Below are 15,318 nucleotides of genomic sequence, written 5' to 3' on the forward strand. Positions count from 1 at the left end.
ATTATGCCATATTTTATCATCTAATTTGCTGCAGCAGCCAATCTTTTTTTTCAGTATAGGCCCGTCTACAATACACGTAGTAAGCTTGGTTTAAGAAGTAAGAGTAGGTGTAAATGTAGGCGTAAGCGAAATAAATAAATTTTGTTTCTTACTCTTAGATCTTAAATCAAGCTTACTACTGTATCGTAGACGGGCCTTTAGTGTGTGCTATGAGTTTAAATTTTAGCCGCTGAGTGCAACCTGCTCGACGCGAAATCGCTTCAGCGTGAAACCTCTGACAGCACCTCCGGTGAAAAGAACGGGACACGGACAGGAAATGTCGCACAGAGCGCACACGCGCGTATTCGCCTCTCTATTTTTGTTATCGTAATAAGAGAAGAGCGCTTTTACTATGCGGGTTTCGTCGTTGCGTGCGATAGCGAAGCGTATCCCGGAAATCGTTATTATCCATCGACGACAACGATCGTGAACTGCAGAAAGCGACGTCGCATTGTTTGTAGCGTGTAGAATGGATTTTGATAATGGAAATTTCTTTACCAAATCTAATTCAATGTTACGTAATGAAAATTCACGAATTATGAAGAATAAAATTCGCTTGATGTGAGTGAATTGACGTGAGAAATGATCAGGCTGAGAAATAGACATTCTTAGAAACAAATTATCATAATAAAAAAAGTCCGTGAAAGCCAAAACTGAGTGGAAATATGTAAAAGAATATGTATTTAATCTTAATCAATATACATTCTTTTACACAATTTCCATCCAGCTTTTATGAGTTTTTTTATTGTGATTTATTTTATTTGGAGTCTTTGTTTTTATACATTATTCTTATAAACCTTCCTCGCAATCTAAAAATATTTCACGTCGCTCGTTGTCTCGCAAATTCTACGTTGGAGAACATAACGTACGTCCTTCGTTATAATTTTATGAACTCGCGCTCATTCACTATTCAGCCCGCGAATATAAAATCCGCAAGAAAACGATGGTCCCGTGTGGTGAAAACCCATCTCTTCCTCCGTGAAATGAGACAGCCGACAAAAGGCTAACCGGTTTCCGGAAATGGGTTGCGTCGTTCTCGACAAGCTGAACGAACGTGCACGTGCACCAGACGCAGACGCAAAAGAATAAAAGGGTTACCTAGATAATCACCTAGATAACGTTGCGACTATAATTGTAGCGTAGCGAGTGGTCTCCTCAAATTCGATTAAATTTAGCAACCATACAGCAAAAATGATGTCGTGAGAAAGAGAAGAGACAAAACTAAAAAAATCTCAATTTTTGTAATTACAGAAGTATCGTTAATTAATTCGCACCCCTCGAAATGCAAGGACCGCTAAATAGATTGGGAGGACTTCATACCAGAAATTATGGAATTGTTCTGAGTTTCTGTAATACAGAGTGAGCTCACTGGAGTGAGTCATCAAGGTGTGCGGGTGTCCCAATTCCTAGACAATGACACTCCGATGCATAAACATAGAGGATCAAACCAGGGTGAAAGTAACACTATAGATATATCGTTATTTTTTACCAAAATGATAGTTAAATTTGACACTATATCGTGTCAAATATAACTATTGTTTTAGTATAAAATAACGATATGATTGAGTAGGAGCAGTGGCGACGTTAAGTTAAATTTGACACTATATATATTTAACAGTGTAATCGCAAGTTTATTTAAAACAAATGAACGAATTCAAACATGTTCTTACCAGTTTTATAGGCCGCGGTCCGATTCACGCTCACAACGCTTAAAAATCATTTCATCCTTGTTTGTCAAATGTTAAACGAAGACAAATGATGCTCATGAGCATTGTCAGCATGAATTGGATCACCGCCATAGTATGTCATACTGTAGAACTTACTCGCAAGAACACATTTAAATTTGTTCACTTGTCTTAGCTAAACTTGCAATGTTATATTCGTCCAGTGTTACTTTCACCCTTGGTCTTTCCTATACCGTGTTTTCGTCAGGATACCGATTGGCTAATGTTGTTTTACAAACAGAAAAGAGTCAGGAAGACAAGTATTTGTATGCCTTCCTTTTCTTCGCCGAACTGTATAGCTTTCTATAGTATCGTATAGGAAAGGTTCACTCTAGGGGGTCGATTGCGTATTTCGAAACAAGGTGAAAATTACAAAAGTGAGCAAATGTATTAGGTGTTGACTAATGAAATTATAAATATTCTAGTAAATTCGCTTTTTGTAAATTTCACCTCGTTTCAAGATTCCTATAGTATACTATATATATCATAGAGCTTACTGGTTCGATCAAAATTGTTCAATTATTCCCTATATTTCTATTGCTTTCGAAGGAAAATAGAATTTCGATGGGGATTCTTTCCAAACAGTTCCATATAATATATATATGCCCTGACGTTCCTCAGCAGCGTCGCTGTCGTCCTCGATGGAGTTTTTCGACGCATCATATTCTTATCGTATATATCACGCGTATTTTCGCGCGGGACCGACCTCCCGTTAAGATGTCTCTTTTTTTATTCACTAGGTGTCCCCTGACTGGTCCCAAGGATCCCCTTTTTTCCCCTTGACTCATCACGCGTTACGTCAGCGTCCCTGATTCGGCCGTGTAGAGCCGGGTGCAGAAAAATGCAGCGGGACGACTTTCCGTTTCGTGCGATCGTATATTAGCCGCGCAGAAACGCGCGCGATCGATTCCACCCTCGGGTTAATCAAATAAAGGACATCACGCCAATTGGAAATTTCCGGCGAACAACCTTATCGCTGAGGAGAAGCATTGTAGATTGGCCAATCGATTTGTCACCTAAAAAACAAATCTATTTTTCTTTTAGACGATTTGTACTCTCTAAAACTTTTAGAGTGAATTATTCACTCTAAAGAGTGAAATCTTACTCTTAAAGATTTGAAAATTAAATCACTCTTTTTTAAGACTGACTTAATTTTCGCCTTTTAGAGTGAGATTCCATTTAAACAAATTTAAAGATTACATTTTGTATGCAGAAGATACAAAAAATCGCACGTAAATGGCACTCTTATCTGGACTGCTTTTTCAACGTACGATGATAGACACGGTTTAAACGTGTCTCGCCTGTCTCTTTTGCGTGACTCATCTCGTACGAAGGGAAAAAAAATTATAAAATCGAAGCAGCTTACAGAACGTACGTGACTGGTTTTCTGTCTGCCCTCGGCAGTTTATGGACGCAACATTTTCGATAGCGGCGAGTCGCGACAACGGTTCTCTTTGTGCGAGCCGCGATTGATAATTTCCTCCACCGTAACGACACCATATGCATGTCGATACGTCGCGACCCGCATTTACGATACTCTCCTCGATATCCGTCAAGGCAAGGAAAAAAAATTGCTTACCGAACGGAGGTTCACGACCGGAGTATCAATGAGTCATATCGATTCCTCGCTTCCACGAAAGACAAACTGGTTTACAGAGATAAACGTCGTTTAATTGTCAATCTTTAGAGTCAATAATAACACAATGCGCTTTCTCCCTTTCTCTTCCTCTCTTTTCCCAACTTAGTCCTCTCTTTGTTTGCGAGTATCGGTCGTACGTTTCTTAACATCCTTTACTGAAGGAGTTAATATTTAGATTGTATCTAAATACGTAATTAAAAGATCAAGCTGATAAGTTAATGATCAAGATGATAAATCATTAAACGGTTGAGGTGATTGTAGTTTCGCTCCGCTCATAATATCTATATATTGTAATTGATAATAATTACAATTGACTAAATTTATAAGCGTGAAGTAATGTTCGACGTTTTACTTTGTCGTCGCGTTTTAAGAATCGATCGATTCAGTCAACAGATTAATGCAACGATTAACGCAACAATGCGACGTAAATCCCATAGTGCGATAAAAATTGCATACCGAGACCGTTATGCGATTGGATTTTACACAACGATAATATCGATAACGTTGCAAAAAGTCACGAATATTTTTATTAGTTTCTGCAGGAATCTGTTGTATTTGCGTGTTCAGAAAGAATAATTCGAGATTAGATTAGATTAGATATGCGGGACTTTATTGTGGAGCTTATCATCGATTAACATCAGTTTTCACATTAATCTACAATTGCATTTCGGTATTTTACATGGCAGAACAATCTCTAAAACTTGATTTGCCTAGATATGTTGTATGACGTAAAGAACAGTAATCTTTCTTCTGTATTTCTAATTTTAATAATTATTATGAATTCTGATGTATTTGTAAAGTCCATCGTGATCAATACGACATAATTATTCATTACAATAACAATTTAATGTAACAATATTAAATATCTGCGGAAATTATATTTCTAAGATTACATTTAGCTGTGTTCAGCAAAAAAGACAATTTGCAACCGTTGTAAGATTCTTTAATATATGCTCGATTATATAATTTAGATCCAGTGAGGAACTAAGAGTAAGAATACTTAAATCATATTAAAATAATTTATAACAGTTGCAAATAAGTTACTTTTTCTTCTGAACGTAGCCATTCTGTTTTTTGTAGACAAAATGCTAATTGAACGAAAGATGAAGTATGATGACATGTAATTATTTTTCTGAAAATCTTTAGTGCATTTGAAAATCGCTGCTTATAGAAAATCACTTGGTACGAAATTTTTGTTTATTCTTGATAAAGTTGTTGGTACAAGAAACAAGGCAAGCCGGTTATCTATGCGTGTAATTGTGTACTTGTTGCTCGACAGTAGCTATTCTTACGCTGGTTTTATCCTCTCGATACATTTCGCTATTAAGCGCCGTTTCGTTCCGCTATCAGTCGTGCACGGATAACGAGAGGAGAGCAGGAGAGGGAAACGACGTCGCCGATGGGCGATGGACGGAAGGTGGTGGTCACCGCCAGGTCATTCTTGAACAGTAGTCGTAAGGTGGTTCCTCTGTTCTCCGGTTTCTCCTCAGTTGACATCTCGAAGTAGTGAACGCGTGACTCTCTTCGCCGTCGTGTACACCGTGTGAACCAAGACACATCAAACTAAACACCGAAATAACATTAATTTTCTTGTGATTGTGTGTTTACATTAAATATTGTCGGATTCGATGACAGTCTTCTACCCGATTCGTGATCTTTCACAACTAGATTTTACATTGTGCGAACGATTCACGTGTCGTTGTAGAAAAATTTTATTATACACGTGAAAAAAAAGAATGGATTATTAAATATAAAATTCTTATAATGTGAAAGATTTATTATAAATAATCTAATTGCATTATATGGAGTGCTTATTATTGAAAAAAATAGAAGCGTCTTCTGCAAAATTGGAGGAAGTTCACGAGACAAATACAATACTGACAAAATTTTCCGAAATAAATTATCCTGAGCGTCTATTTTATTTATCATTTATCGAAATAAATTTAATTAGTTTTCTGAAGATCGCTTCAAAGAAAAGAGCTACATGTTTTGTCGATGCAATGAGATATTAAAGAGTAACACGTGGATCGCTTCGGCATTGAAAATCGCGCGAAAAAGTTTGCTTACTATATTTCTAGAGTAATCCTTGCCAGAGTCTGTCATTATTCTTTGTTATCTCTTAAATGATTATATCGATTGTTTTCGTACATGTATAAGTTCTTCAAGCAATAATACAACACTCGGAAAATATATGATAAAGTTTTTTTAATAGTAGCCTTTTTTACAAATAAATTTTTTTCGACTTCTATCTAAGTTTTTATCGATAAGATCTAATCAATTTATATATATATAAACAAATTTTTATATGCCGATTTAAAGTCATACTTTTCCAATCATCTCTTCCGCTTAAATCCTGCAATCAGAAATTGTGAATCAACGTATTATCTTATCTGACAAATTTTCATTTATTCTAACCAAGTAGCAAGATCTAGACGTAAATCTGCGATCGCGATTAACAATACAGAAACAAAAATAATAGAATTAATTTCGTGTTTCTTTCCCCGTGGATATTATAGGTGTGAGTGCTAACAGGATCTCGAAAACATGGGGTGAGTGCTCGAAATTCCTCCATTGATATTAAAAAAAATCACAAAATTAATTATTTTAATTTTCCACGAAGGGGATGTCTCTTCGAATAAATTTGTTAAATTTGAAATATCAAATTTTATTATTGTTCATCGGAATTACACTAACATAAGGTAGAAACATTATGACTCTTCGTTGTCGTATAACGATCGACTTATATTATCGACTATACATACGAGATTTTTGCTTTCTCGGCTTTCCTACGTGTAACTCTATCTCTTTATCTGCATATATTAGATGCATATAGAAATATTTGCTGATCGATCTACTTGCTCTATTGTCTGCAAGCGTTGAATGTTACCGACTCCGATATCTAATCTAAATCCTTATCGTTTGCAAGGCCGTGAGGCCGAATAGAACGACGACTTTATGCACGCTACCTGTTAAATAAATTTTTAACGTTACTTAAAAATAAGTGAAAACGAAGCTTATTAGCGCTTTAAATCAAATCTCTTTATATTTTATGATTTTAATTTTTCAGTGACGAATAATTAGATTTTTAATGGCAAGTGATGTTCAATAAATATATTTGTGATTTTTCAAGTATCTAAACTATCTTTTTACTATTCTATAAATTTAATTTAATTTTTTTGTTATTATTAAATTATAAAACTGGAAATTCTTGTTCAGATTAACTATATTAAATTAATAGACATATAGGATTGCAAATTGTGATACGAAAGCTTATTACGTATTGAAAGGCGTTGAAGAGTCGCTCATTCTCTGGGATATTTGCAGCGCAGAGACAGTCGACACCGGGGGTGTCTTCAGAAAACCTGGTACGGGACCGGAAGTCTTCAAGTATCAGAAATTGCCTGGGAACATGGAACGAGGATTGCACGAGCGTGATAGAGTTGGCGTTCAGGACTTCGTTTTGCTGGAGGACTTTCGCAGCGAGTCCGCCTTCATCGACAATCTGCGCAAACGATTCAAGGAGGATCTCATTTACGTGAGTCGAAAACATAATTAATTGATTAATCTGTATTTTTAATTTATTTTTATGTATATTATTTGTAATTAATGAGAAATAAATTTTGAAAGTTCGAAATTTCTTATATAAAAAGATTTCATTTTATATTTTTATCTTATCTTTTTACATAAAATTACACACACTGAGAAAAATGTTCCGATTAAATCAACAAAAGGCTCCAACAAGAATGGCATTTTAGTTTAGGATTTATCACATTTGCTACGTTTTTCTCAGTGTAGACTTCTTAGCTATAATATACTATTCTAAAAAATTTATAGGATGTCAGTGACTTGAGAGAAACATTTCTTATCTTTAATATCGTAGACATACATTGGTCAAGTACTGGTGTCAGTGAATCCTTATAAGAAACTTCCCATTTATACTTCGGAGACCATCCTTTACTATCATGGGAGAAACTTCTTCGAGACACCTCCTCACATGTAAGCATCCATCTTGTTTCGCTATACACAGTGTCCTGGAATAAATTCGTACAACTTTCGCCAAGAAAAACGTCTGCGAGAGAAAGTACGACATATCCGAGACACTCTATATAAGATGAAAAATAAAATACTGGTATTTCCATGAATTATAAAAATCCATTTTTGCAGTTTCGCTCTTGCGGACACTGCCTATCAATCTCTAGCTAAAGAGAATCGCGACCAATGCATCCTGATTTCAGGTAAGAATTCACGCTTTCGTTCCTTGATATCGAGTTTTGTATAATTCCTCTTTCTGTTATTTTTTATGGAGTTTGTTTTCTATATTTTTACGTCTTTTATTTGCATTTAAGGCGAATCGGGATCCGGGAAAACGGAGGCGTCCAAGAAGATCTTAGAGTTTATTGCGTCTGCTACCGGTTATAAAAAACAAGTGGAAGAAGTGAATAATAAATTGATTGGCAGCAATCCCGTGTTAGAAGCTTTCGGTAACGCGAAGACCAATCGCAATGATAATTCATCCCGCTTCGGCAAGTACATGGATGTTCAGTTCAATTTTCAGGTGAAATTTCAATCTAATTATAAATTTCTTTTAAAAGTAGAATCAAAAGAAATTGAAGAAAATTTTCTCGAAAATTTTGTGGCAAATAATCGTTGTATTTTTAGGGAGACCCAGTCGGTGGAAATATCTTAAACTATTTGTTGGAGAAATCTCGAGTGATCCATCAATCGGAGGGCGAACGAAATTTTCATATCTTTTATCAGCTTTTAGCAGGCACGGATGATGATACATTGAAAAAATTGTTCTTGAAGAGGAATCTCGATACTTTTTTCTACTTGAGTAATGGGGTGAGTCCATATTCGATTCTCATATTTTATTTTTTAAGTTAAAATCTTTCCGCTTCTTTCGTTTTTTATGATCTCTTTGTTAATTCGTAAATCGATCTCTCAGACAAAAGGTACAGTGGATACCATCGATGATGCTAATCAGTACAAGGAAGTCGTCCGGGCGATGAAGACTATGGAAATGTCTCAGCAGGAGCAGAATGACCTGTTTGCTATAGTCGCGTCGGTGCTGCACATGGGTAATGTGGGTTTCTCGGAGGAAGACGGAGTGGCAACTATTCTGAAACCTGTATCTGTCGATTCCATTGCTACGGTAATTATTTTTAAAACCTAATAATTTTTATTAAAATCGTTGATGTGCTTGTTTGACCAAAATATCAGAGATTTAGTAAATATTAGTATTAAAATTATTAGCTTTTTATATTTTGTTATAATTATTAGTATTTTATGTTTTTTTTCTTTATTATTTCATTACGTAATCTTTTTTTCTAATTATTTTGTTACGCAAATTTTTTCGTAAATGTATTACTTGCAAATTGCTGGATGTCACATTTCTTAATTGAATAGCTGCTAGGATGCGACGTGAAGCGACTATCAAAGGCATTTACTCATCGCACCATAGATGCTCACGGTGACGTGGTGGTTTCACCCTTGAATAGGGAATTGGCTATTTATGCGAGAGACGCGCTAGCGAAGGCCGTGTATGACAGATTATTCACCTGGCTCGTGACCAGACTCAACAAATCTCTACAGCCTCAGACTAATCCTCGACGCAAAATGGTCATGGGCATTTTGGACATTTACGGCTTTGAAATCTTTCAGAAGAACAGGTAACTGTCGAATAGCAATTACGTACGCTCAAAGATTTTATGAAAATATTACGAGTGTCATAAATAATAGTTTCAGAAAAATCCATTTTTCTCGTGATTTTTAAAGTTTATTTTATAATTTTATTATTTTAAATATACCTTTTAATTTTTATAAATTGATGTTTTGGTTTGAGGAATAGAATTTTTTAACAAAAATTATTTATCACCAGTATACATGTATGATACGAACGTGGTGATCATGTTCAATTAACGATAATTTTCTCTTTCCTTACTCTTCAACAGTTTTGAACAGTTCTGCATTAATTTTTGCAACGAGAAATTGCAACAGCTGTTTATCCAACTGACATTGAAGTCAGAACAGGAAGAATATTTGCGCGAAGGGATAACCTGGGAGAACATAGATTATTTTAATAACAAGATCATCTGCGATCTTATTGAAGAGAAGTATAAAGGTTGAATTTTTATAAAATTCGACTAATCTCCACATTCGCAATCACATGTACATTATTAATTAAATATTTAATATGGCAGGAATAATATCGTTAATGGACGAAGAGTGTTTGCGACCTGGAGACACGACGGACATGAGTTTCTTGGAGAAATTGAATGTAAATCTGAACAACCATCCTCACTACGTTAGCCATCAGAAAGCTGACATAAAAACGCAAAAAATTATGGGACGAGACGTAAGAATTCTATACCATAAAATATTAAACTAAATTATGAATAGTAATATATAATATCTCGAAACACTGTAGAAAGAATTAAATTATTTATTTTATTATTTCAGTATTTTATTTTCATTAAATTAATTTAATTTATTCAATTATGTATAAATATATATTTGATGTTAACTTACTTGCGTTATATTTATTATAATAATTATTACAATAATTATTTGTCAAACAAAATTAAGAAAATAAGAATAAGCTTGACATTTCAGGAATTCAGATTAGTGCATTACGCTGGCGATGTTACATACAATGTACGCGGATTTCTCGAGAAAAATAATGATTTACTATTTCGAGATTTACGTGAGGTTATGTCGCATACTACGAATTCCATCACAAAGGTAACTATTTAATTTTTTCATAGGAAAGAATCTATTTGTAAACTTTAAAGATGAGTAACATTTTTTAAATTGTTCTCAAGTCTTAAAAATTAAACTTTGCAAAAGTGTTTTTCTTCAACTTCTCTCGTATATACTTTTTTCTAAAAATATTTTCTTTGGTTTAGTTTTAAATATTTTCAATAATCTTTGCAATTTCTTGTTGCTTACAGACTGTATTTGATGTGAAAGATTTAACCAGTAAGAAACGGCCAGAGACTGCCATAACTCAATTTAAAAACAGTTTAAATAATCTGGTTGAAATTCTCATGGGTAAAGAACCGTCTTACATTCGTTGCATCAAACCTAACGATTTTAAGATGGCCCGTAAGTAGATATAAGATAAAATTGAAATAAAGCATCAGTAACGCTCAATATGGAGTATTTACATAATTCAATAAATAATGTATAAAAAATATAAATTATTTAATTTCTTTGTTTGTCCAATTTGTCTAGAAGGGGAAGGGAAAAGGAAGAGAATAAAAAGATTTTAAAAATTTGAGATAAAAAATCTATTGAAGCTTTCGCTTTCAGATGAATTCAACGAAAAGATCGTGCTGCATCAAGTGCAGTATTTGGGTTTGATGGAGAATCTGCGAGTGAGACGTGCCGGTTTTGCATATCGAAGACCGTACGAGCAATTCTTGCAGCGTTACAAGTGCCTCTGTTCGGAAACTTGGCCGAATTACTACGGCCCGGCAAAAGAAGGCGTGCAAACACTTGTGTGTCATCTCGGCTACGAGCGCGATGAGTACAGAATGGGAAAGTAAGATCGCGCGATTATCATTAGCCTTAAGCATGTTATACCTACATTACAATTCAAATGTTTTGCAAATTGAGAACAATCAAATTTTAAAAATAATGATCGATAAATTGTTAAAAATAATTATATATTTGTTAAATTCTTAAAATTCGTTACAGTACAAAGTTGTTCATCCGTTTTCCTAAAACGTTATTCGACACGGAGGATGCGTTCCAAATAAAGAAACACGAAATAGCCGCTATTATCCAGAGTAAATGGAAAGCTATATTAATGAGGAGGAAATATTTAGTGATGCGAGAAGCAGCGATCGTTTTCCAGAAAAATGTTCGCAGATGGCTTGCAAAACGCAAAGCCAAAAAACGACAACAGGCGGTTACCACCGTCCGCAGGTATTTCTCCTTTAGTCTTGTTCTTTCTTTCTATAATAAAACGTGTCTATGTATTTCATATTTAACATTGTTCCATATTATACACATACATATACTATAATATTATATATTCTATATTATATATTTATAAAGTTATATTTATATATTTACTGTGCTAAATTGATAGTATTGATACAGATTTATTGAAGGCTTCATCACACGAGATGGACCGCCTACCGAAATTAACAAGGCATTTATCGAATTGGCAAAATCGCAATGGCTCATTAGACTTTCGAAAACATTGCCACCGGGTGTCTTAAATAAATATTGGCCGCCATGCCCATATTCTTGTCAAGAGGTATGGAATAAGAATAAGAAATAGTTCAGCTATCTATATAAAAATTCTATATCTATATAAAAGTTCTCAGGGAAATGGGAACTATGCCTGTATAATTATACAATTAAATTAATGTGATACGATATGATTAATAACGTTCATATGATACAGGCGTCAGAGCATTTACATGTAATGCACAGGCGATGGAAAGCTCGTTGTTATCGAATGACATTAAATAAGGAAGATAAGGAACACTTTGAGTTGAAGATTCTCGCGGAGTCTCTATTCAAGAATAAGAAGAAATCTTATGCGAAGAGTGTAGGTCCGAAATTTGTAACCGATCGTCTTGGTGATGAGTACAAAGCACTGCGACAGAGCTTTATCAACAATATTTTAACTTCCGGAGAAAACATAAAGGTAAAAATAAATCACTGAAAAATATTGCAACGTTTATTTTTCTTTTTGTATTACATATTTTCGTATTTATAATTCGATAAAATAGAAATATAAATTAAAATTCATATTTTTAGTACGCCACTCCCGTCATTAAATACGATCGGCACGGGTATAAGCCACGCGAGAGAGTGCTTATTTTAACAGAGAATGCCGTATATATTCTCGACACACTTAAGACCTTCAAGCTCAAGCATCGCCTGCCTTACAAGGCTATCAAAGAGTTGGTTGTCACCGGGGAATCGGATAATTTACTCATCGTTAGGATACCACCTGAACTGAAAAAGGATAAGGTTTTTATAACTTAAATTTCAAACCTCTTAATATTTTTAACTCTAAATAAGGCGAATTATTTCAAGTTAATAGTAAAATGATATAAATGTATAAGCAGTAATAAAAATGTAAATTAATCAATTATTTAATAAGAAAGTAATTTAATATTCAGCAATTATAACTGAAATGAGCAAAATTAAATATAAAAAGTAATTTAATTAAGGGAGTTAGTAATTAGGAAATTATTAAAATTAATAAAAAGATAATAAATATAAGATATTTCCACGCACTACTGTTTACAGGGTGACTTGATCTTAGAAGTTCCGCATTTAATAGAAGCATTGACGAAAGCGATTGATATTACTAACAATCCGAACATTCTTAAGATCGTCAATACTGAATCGTAAGTATTTTTCAGATTTTTATGTATTATATTTATTCCTTTATATTTAGTAATAAATTTGTTTACAATTTAATTCAACTAATCAATTTATTATTTGCTGCTTTTATACTAATTCTACTAATATTTGTAATATCATGTTCCAGTGTGTCCCATAAACTAGTCAGTGGTAAGGAGGGAGTCATTGAAGTTAGGACTGGTGCCACTCCCGCAATCAGTAAAAATCGACAGAGCGGGCATTTATTAGTAGTAAGAAATTTAAAATGATTTTAATCTTTTCGAGCAATCATTTTTCCCTCGCACTTGTTTTAAACTGCTAAATTTCAGGTCGCTTCCCCGTAAAATTATTCCAAACAGGAGAATTTCTCGGGAAATGGACGAACTGGTGCTATGATACATGAAGCAGCATTAACACAATGTGATCTAGAAAATACAACGAAACATCGAGAAGAGATAATATATGAGACTTTAATACATGTTTAAATTATGCCGGCAATTTTGAACGAAAAGGTGATAAAATGACAATACATAGGTCTTTCATTCCGACGTACCGATTACGTCAAACTCTTATTGTTTCAAATATGAAAGGCGCAGAGTGCCATAGGGGCCTCCTGTATAATATTTCCTTGTAAATTAGGTAATATTATTAAACAATATTTATTTTGATAGAAATAAAGATAAAATCGATAGGATAGGCGAATTCACTTGTCAGTAATTTATGAAGTAAATTATTTAAATATAAGTTAAGCTTCAGTTATGTGAGTGCAATAAACAAAAAGAAATTCACATCTCACTTGACCATATCCCTTTTTCAATAGACAATCTCAAATAGAATAACACTGCTTAATTAAAAAAAAAATATATATATACAACAATACATTATTGATATATGCAAATATTACAACAATTAACATATCATTGTTTTTTCGAATTAGAAGGATTCTTTTTTGTGAGAGTTTTCCTTCCCCCTAAAGCTTTCTCTCGTATCTCATCTTCCACTGCAGTATTCACAGTTCTTGAGATCATCTTCTTCAATTTCTGCACTTCCTGCAACTTTACCTTCTTAGGTTGAACAGGGGCATCTTTGAGAAAATAATTCATATATTATTTATCTTAATATTAAAATAATATTGTTCCCTTACTTCAAAAGTGATATCAAAAATTAAGTTTTTCACAGAAAGGAAAAATTTAATAGAAAATTATTGACTATCAAATAAAAATACAAGCAATTTAGAGAAAAATTATAAAGTATCAAGTTAGTTTACTTTTGACGATTAATAGAATTGTTACTACTCATTCATGGTAATAATTAAAAAATCATATTTCTTGAGTTGTATCATTTTTGAAATAAGGAGATGATATTGTTATATTTAATTCAGAAAAGCTTGTCTTCTTATTGTCACTTACTTCCACGTTTTTGAATAGCAGGGCCCTTTTTGCCCTTGTTTTTATTGGCTTTCGTCTTTATTGATGTTGGCAGCTTCGTCTTAACTTTAAGCTTTCCCTGTGCCATTTTGTGTATTTTATCACTTATATACAAATTCAAATTTATAGATTTAACAATTATAATATTGTTCACAGTGTTTACACGCTGTAAAAAAGAGTATAAAAATATTAGATAAAAGCAGAGAAAAAACCTCTAATACATTAGATTAAGTAATTAACATATTAATTATACTACAATTATAACATTATGCATAACAGAAGTATAAGCCAATTTATAATGTAATTTTTTTATACACAAGTTTACACAAGATTAATTATAAATCGTACATTTTTCTCGTAACTAAAGAAATTTACGCGTTTTTTTTTTATAATTTACCTTTGAAAGGAGTGAAAGGAGTTTAAGAAGCCTTCAATCCTTCCTTTTGATTTATTAGCACTAAATTTGCGCACTTATCATGCACATAGGTTATGTCACATCACTTAAGGCCGGTTTATAATTTACATAATATCCAATGAGAATTCTGTTTTACATCATCACGTGAGAAAAAGCAGAGCTTTCATTGGATACCACTCGTCGCTCATCGCGTTCGGTGGACAATAGGCTAACAGATCGTCAACCAATCACGCAGCGGCGAAGAAAGCAGCGGGAAGGGAAGCACAAACTGGCACAAAATGGAAGGTACGCGGACACGAAAAATTTATGAAAGTTTAGATACAGGAAAGATGCGCGTAACGATATCATAAAAAGGCAGGCATTTTACTTTCCCTATGTTATTCTTTTACTCGTCTTCTTACTATTACTAATAAAAACGGTTAATCCTTTCAGAGTTATGATGAAGAAAAATTTCTCTCTTTGTATTGTGTATATATCGTTACTTTCGGTTAATATCAATTATTAATTGTTAATATTATCATTATTGTTGCGGAATATAGAATATTCGCAAAAACGAATACTAATTACATTCGAAAGTAGAATGTTCCATCGCGCGTAATGGTATCTTTTAAAGATATTTTTAAGGTACTTTTTTATGTCGACGTTCATTTTTAACGTCAAAACAAGTCACGTGGTCAAAATTGCCGCTTGATATTCGTTCAATTT

At 33.6% G+C, this 15,318-nt stretch overlaps 2 protein-coding genes across 7 annotated transcripts in view; one reads left to right on the forward strand and one right to left on the reverse strand.

The window, feature by feature from the left end:
- The window catches only part of Myo61F (unconventional myosin 61F), a 39,098-nt gene extending 25,523 nt beyond the window's left edge, over positions 1-13,575 (forward strand). For 2 of the 6 annotated variants that reach the window (XM_018452902.1, XM_018452900.1), the window contains exons 2-19: positions 6,727-6,937; positions 7,283-7,398; positions 7,567-7,637; positions 7,749-7,957; positions 8,062-8,244; positions 8,348-8,554; positions 8,809-9,071; positions 9,354-9,523; positions 9,603-9,757; positions 10,015-10,143; positions 10,353-10,506; positions 10,714-10,945; positions 11,101-11,331; positions 11,509-11,668; positions 11,819-12,064; positions 12,178-12,393; positions 12,676-12,776; positions 12,920-13,094. In XM_018452902.1, coding sequence (XP_018308404.1) covers positions 6,812-6,937; positions 7,283-7,398; positions 7,567-7,637; positions 7,749-7,957; positions 8,062-8,244; positions 8,348-8,554; positions 8,809-9,071; positions 9,354-9,523; positions 9,603-9,757; positions 10,015-10,143; positions 10,353-10,506; positions 10,714-10,945; positions 11,101-11,331; positions 11,509-11,668; positions 11,819-12,064; positions 12,178-12,393; positions 12,676-12,776; positions 12,920-13,040 — 3,090 coding nt within the window. In that variant the 5' untranslated portion in view covers positions 6,727-6,811 and the 3' untranslated portion in view covers positions 13,041-13,094. The other 4 variants (XM_018452899.1, XM_018452896.1, XM_018452897.1 and 1 more) reach the window with 4 other exon arrangements.
- Positions 13,576-13,667: 92 nt separating this feature from the next.
- On the reverse strand, positions 13,668-14,714 carry LOC108725712 (uncharacterized). Its single transcript, XM_018452903.1, has 3 exons — positions 14,596-14,714; positions 14,181-14,364; positions 13,668-13,855 (listed from the first exon to the last, which is right to left on the reverse strand). The coding sequence occupies exons 2-3, from the start codon at positions 14,284-14,286 to the stop codon at positions 13,689-13,691; spliced, it is 273 nt and encodes a 90-aa protein (XP_018308405.1). The 5' UTR covers positions 14,287-14,364; positions 14,596-14,714; the 3' UTR covers positions 13,668-13,688.
- Positions 14,715-15,318: the final 604 nt, after the last annotated feature.

The sequence above is a fragment of the Mycetomoellerius zeteki genome, unplaced genomic scaffold (genome assembly GCF_001594055.1).
Source record: "Mycetomoellerius zeteki isolate Tzet28-1 unplaced genomic scaffold, Tzet1.0 scaffold355, whole genome shotgun sequence".
NCBI classification, from domain to species: domain Eukaryota; kingdom Metazoa; phylum Arthropoda; class Insecta; order Hymenoptera; family Formicidae; genus Mycetomoellerius; species Mycetomoellerius zeteki.

Bases quoted from the DNA above. Each gene is read 5' to 3' on its own strand.
- LOC108725712 (XM_018452903.1), bottom strand. From the start codon at position 14,286: ATGGCACAGGGAAAGCTTAAAGTTAAGACGAAGCTGCCAACATCAATA. The intron at 13,856-14,180 runs GTAAGTGACAAT...ATTTTCTCAAAG, and splicing joins TGCTATTCAAAAACGTGGAA to ATGCCCCTGTTCAACCTAAG.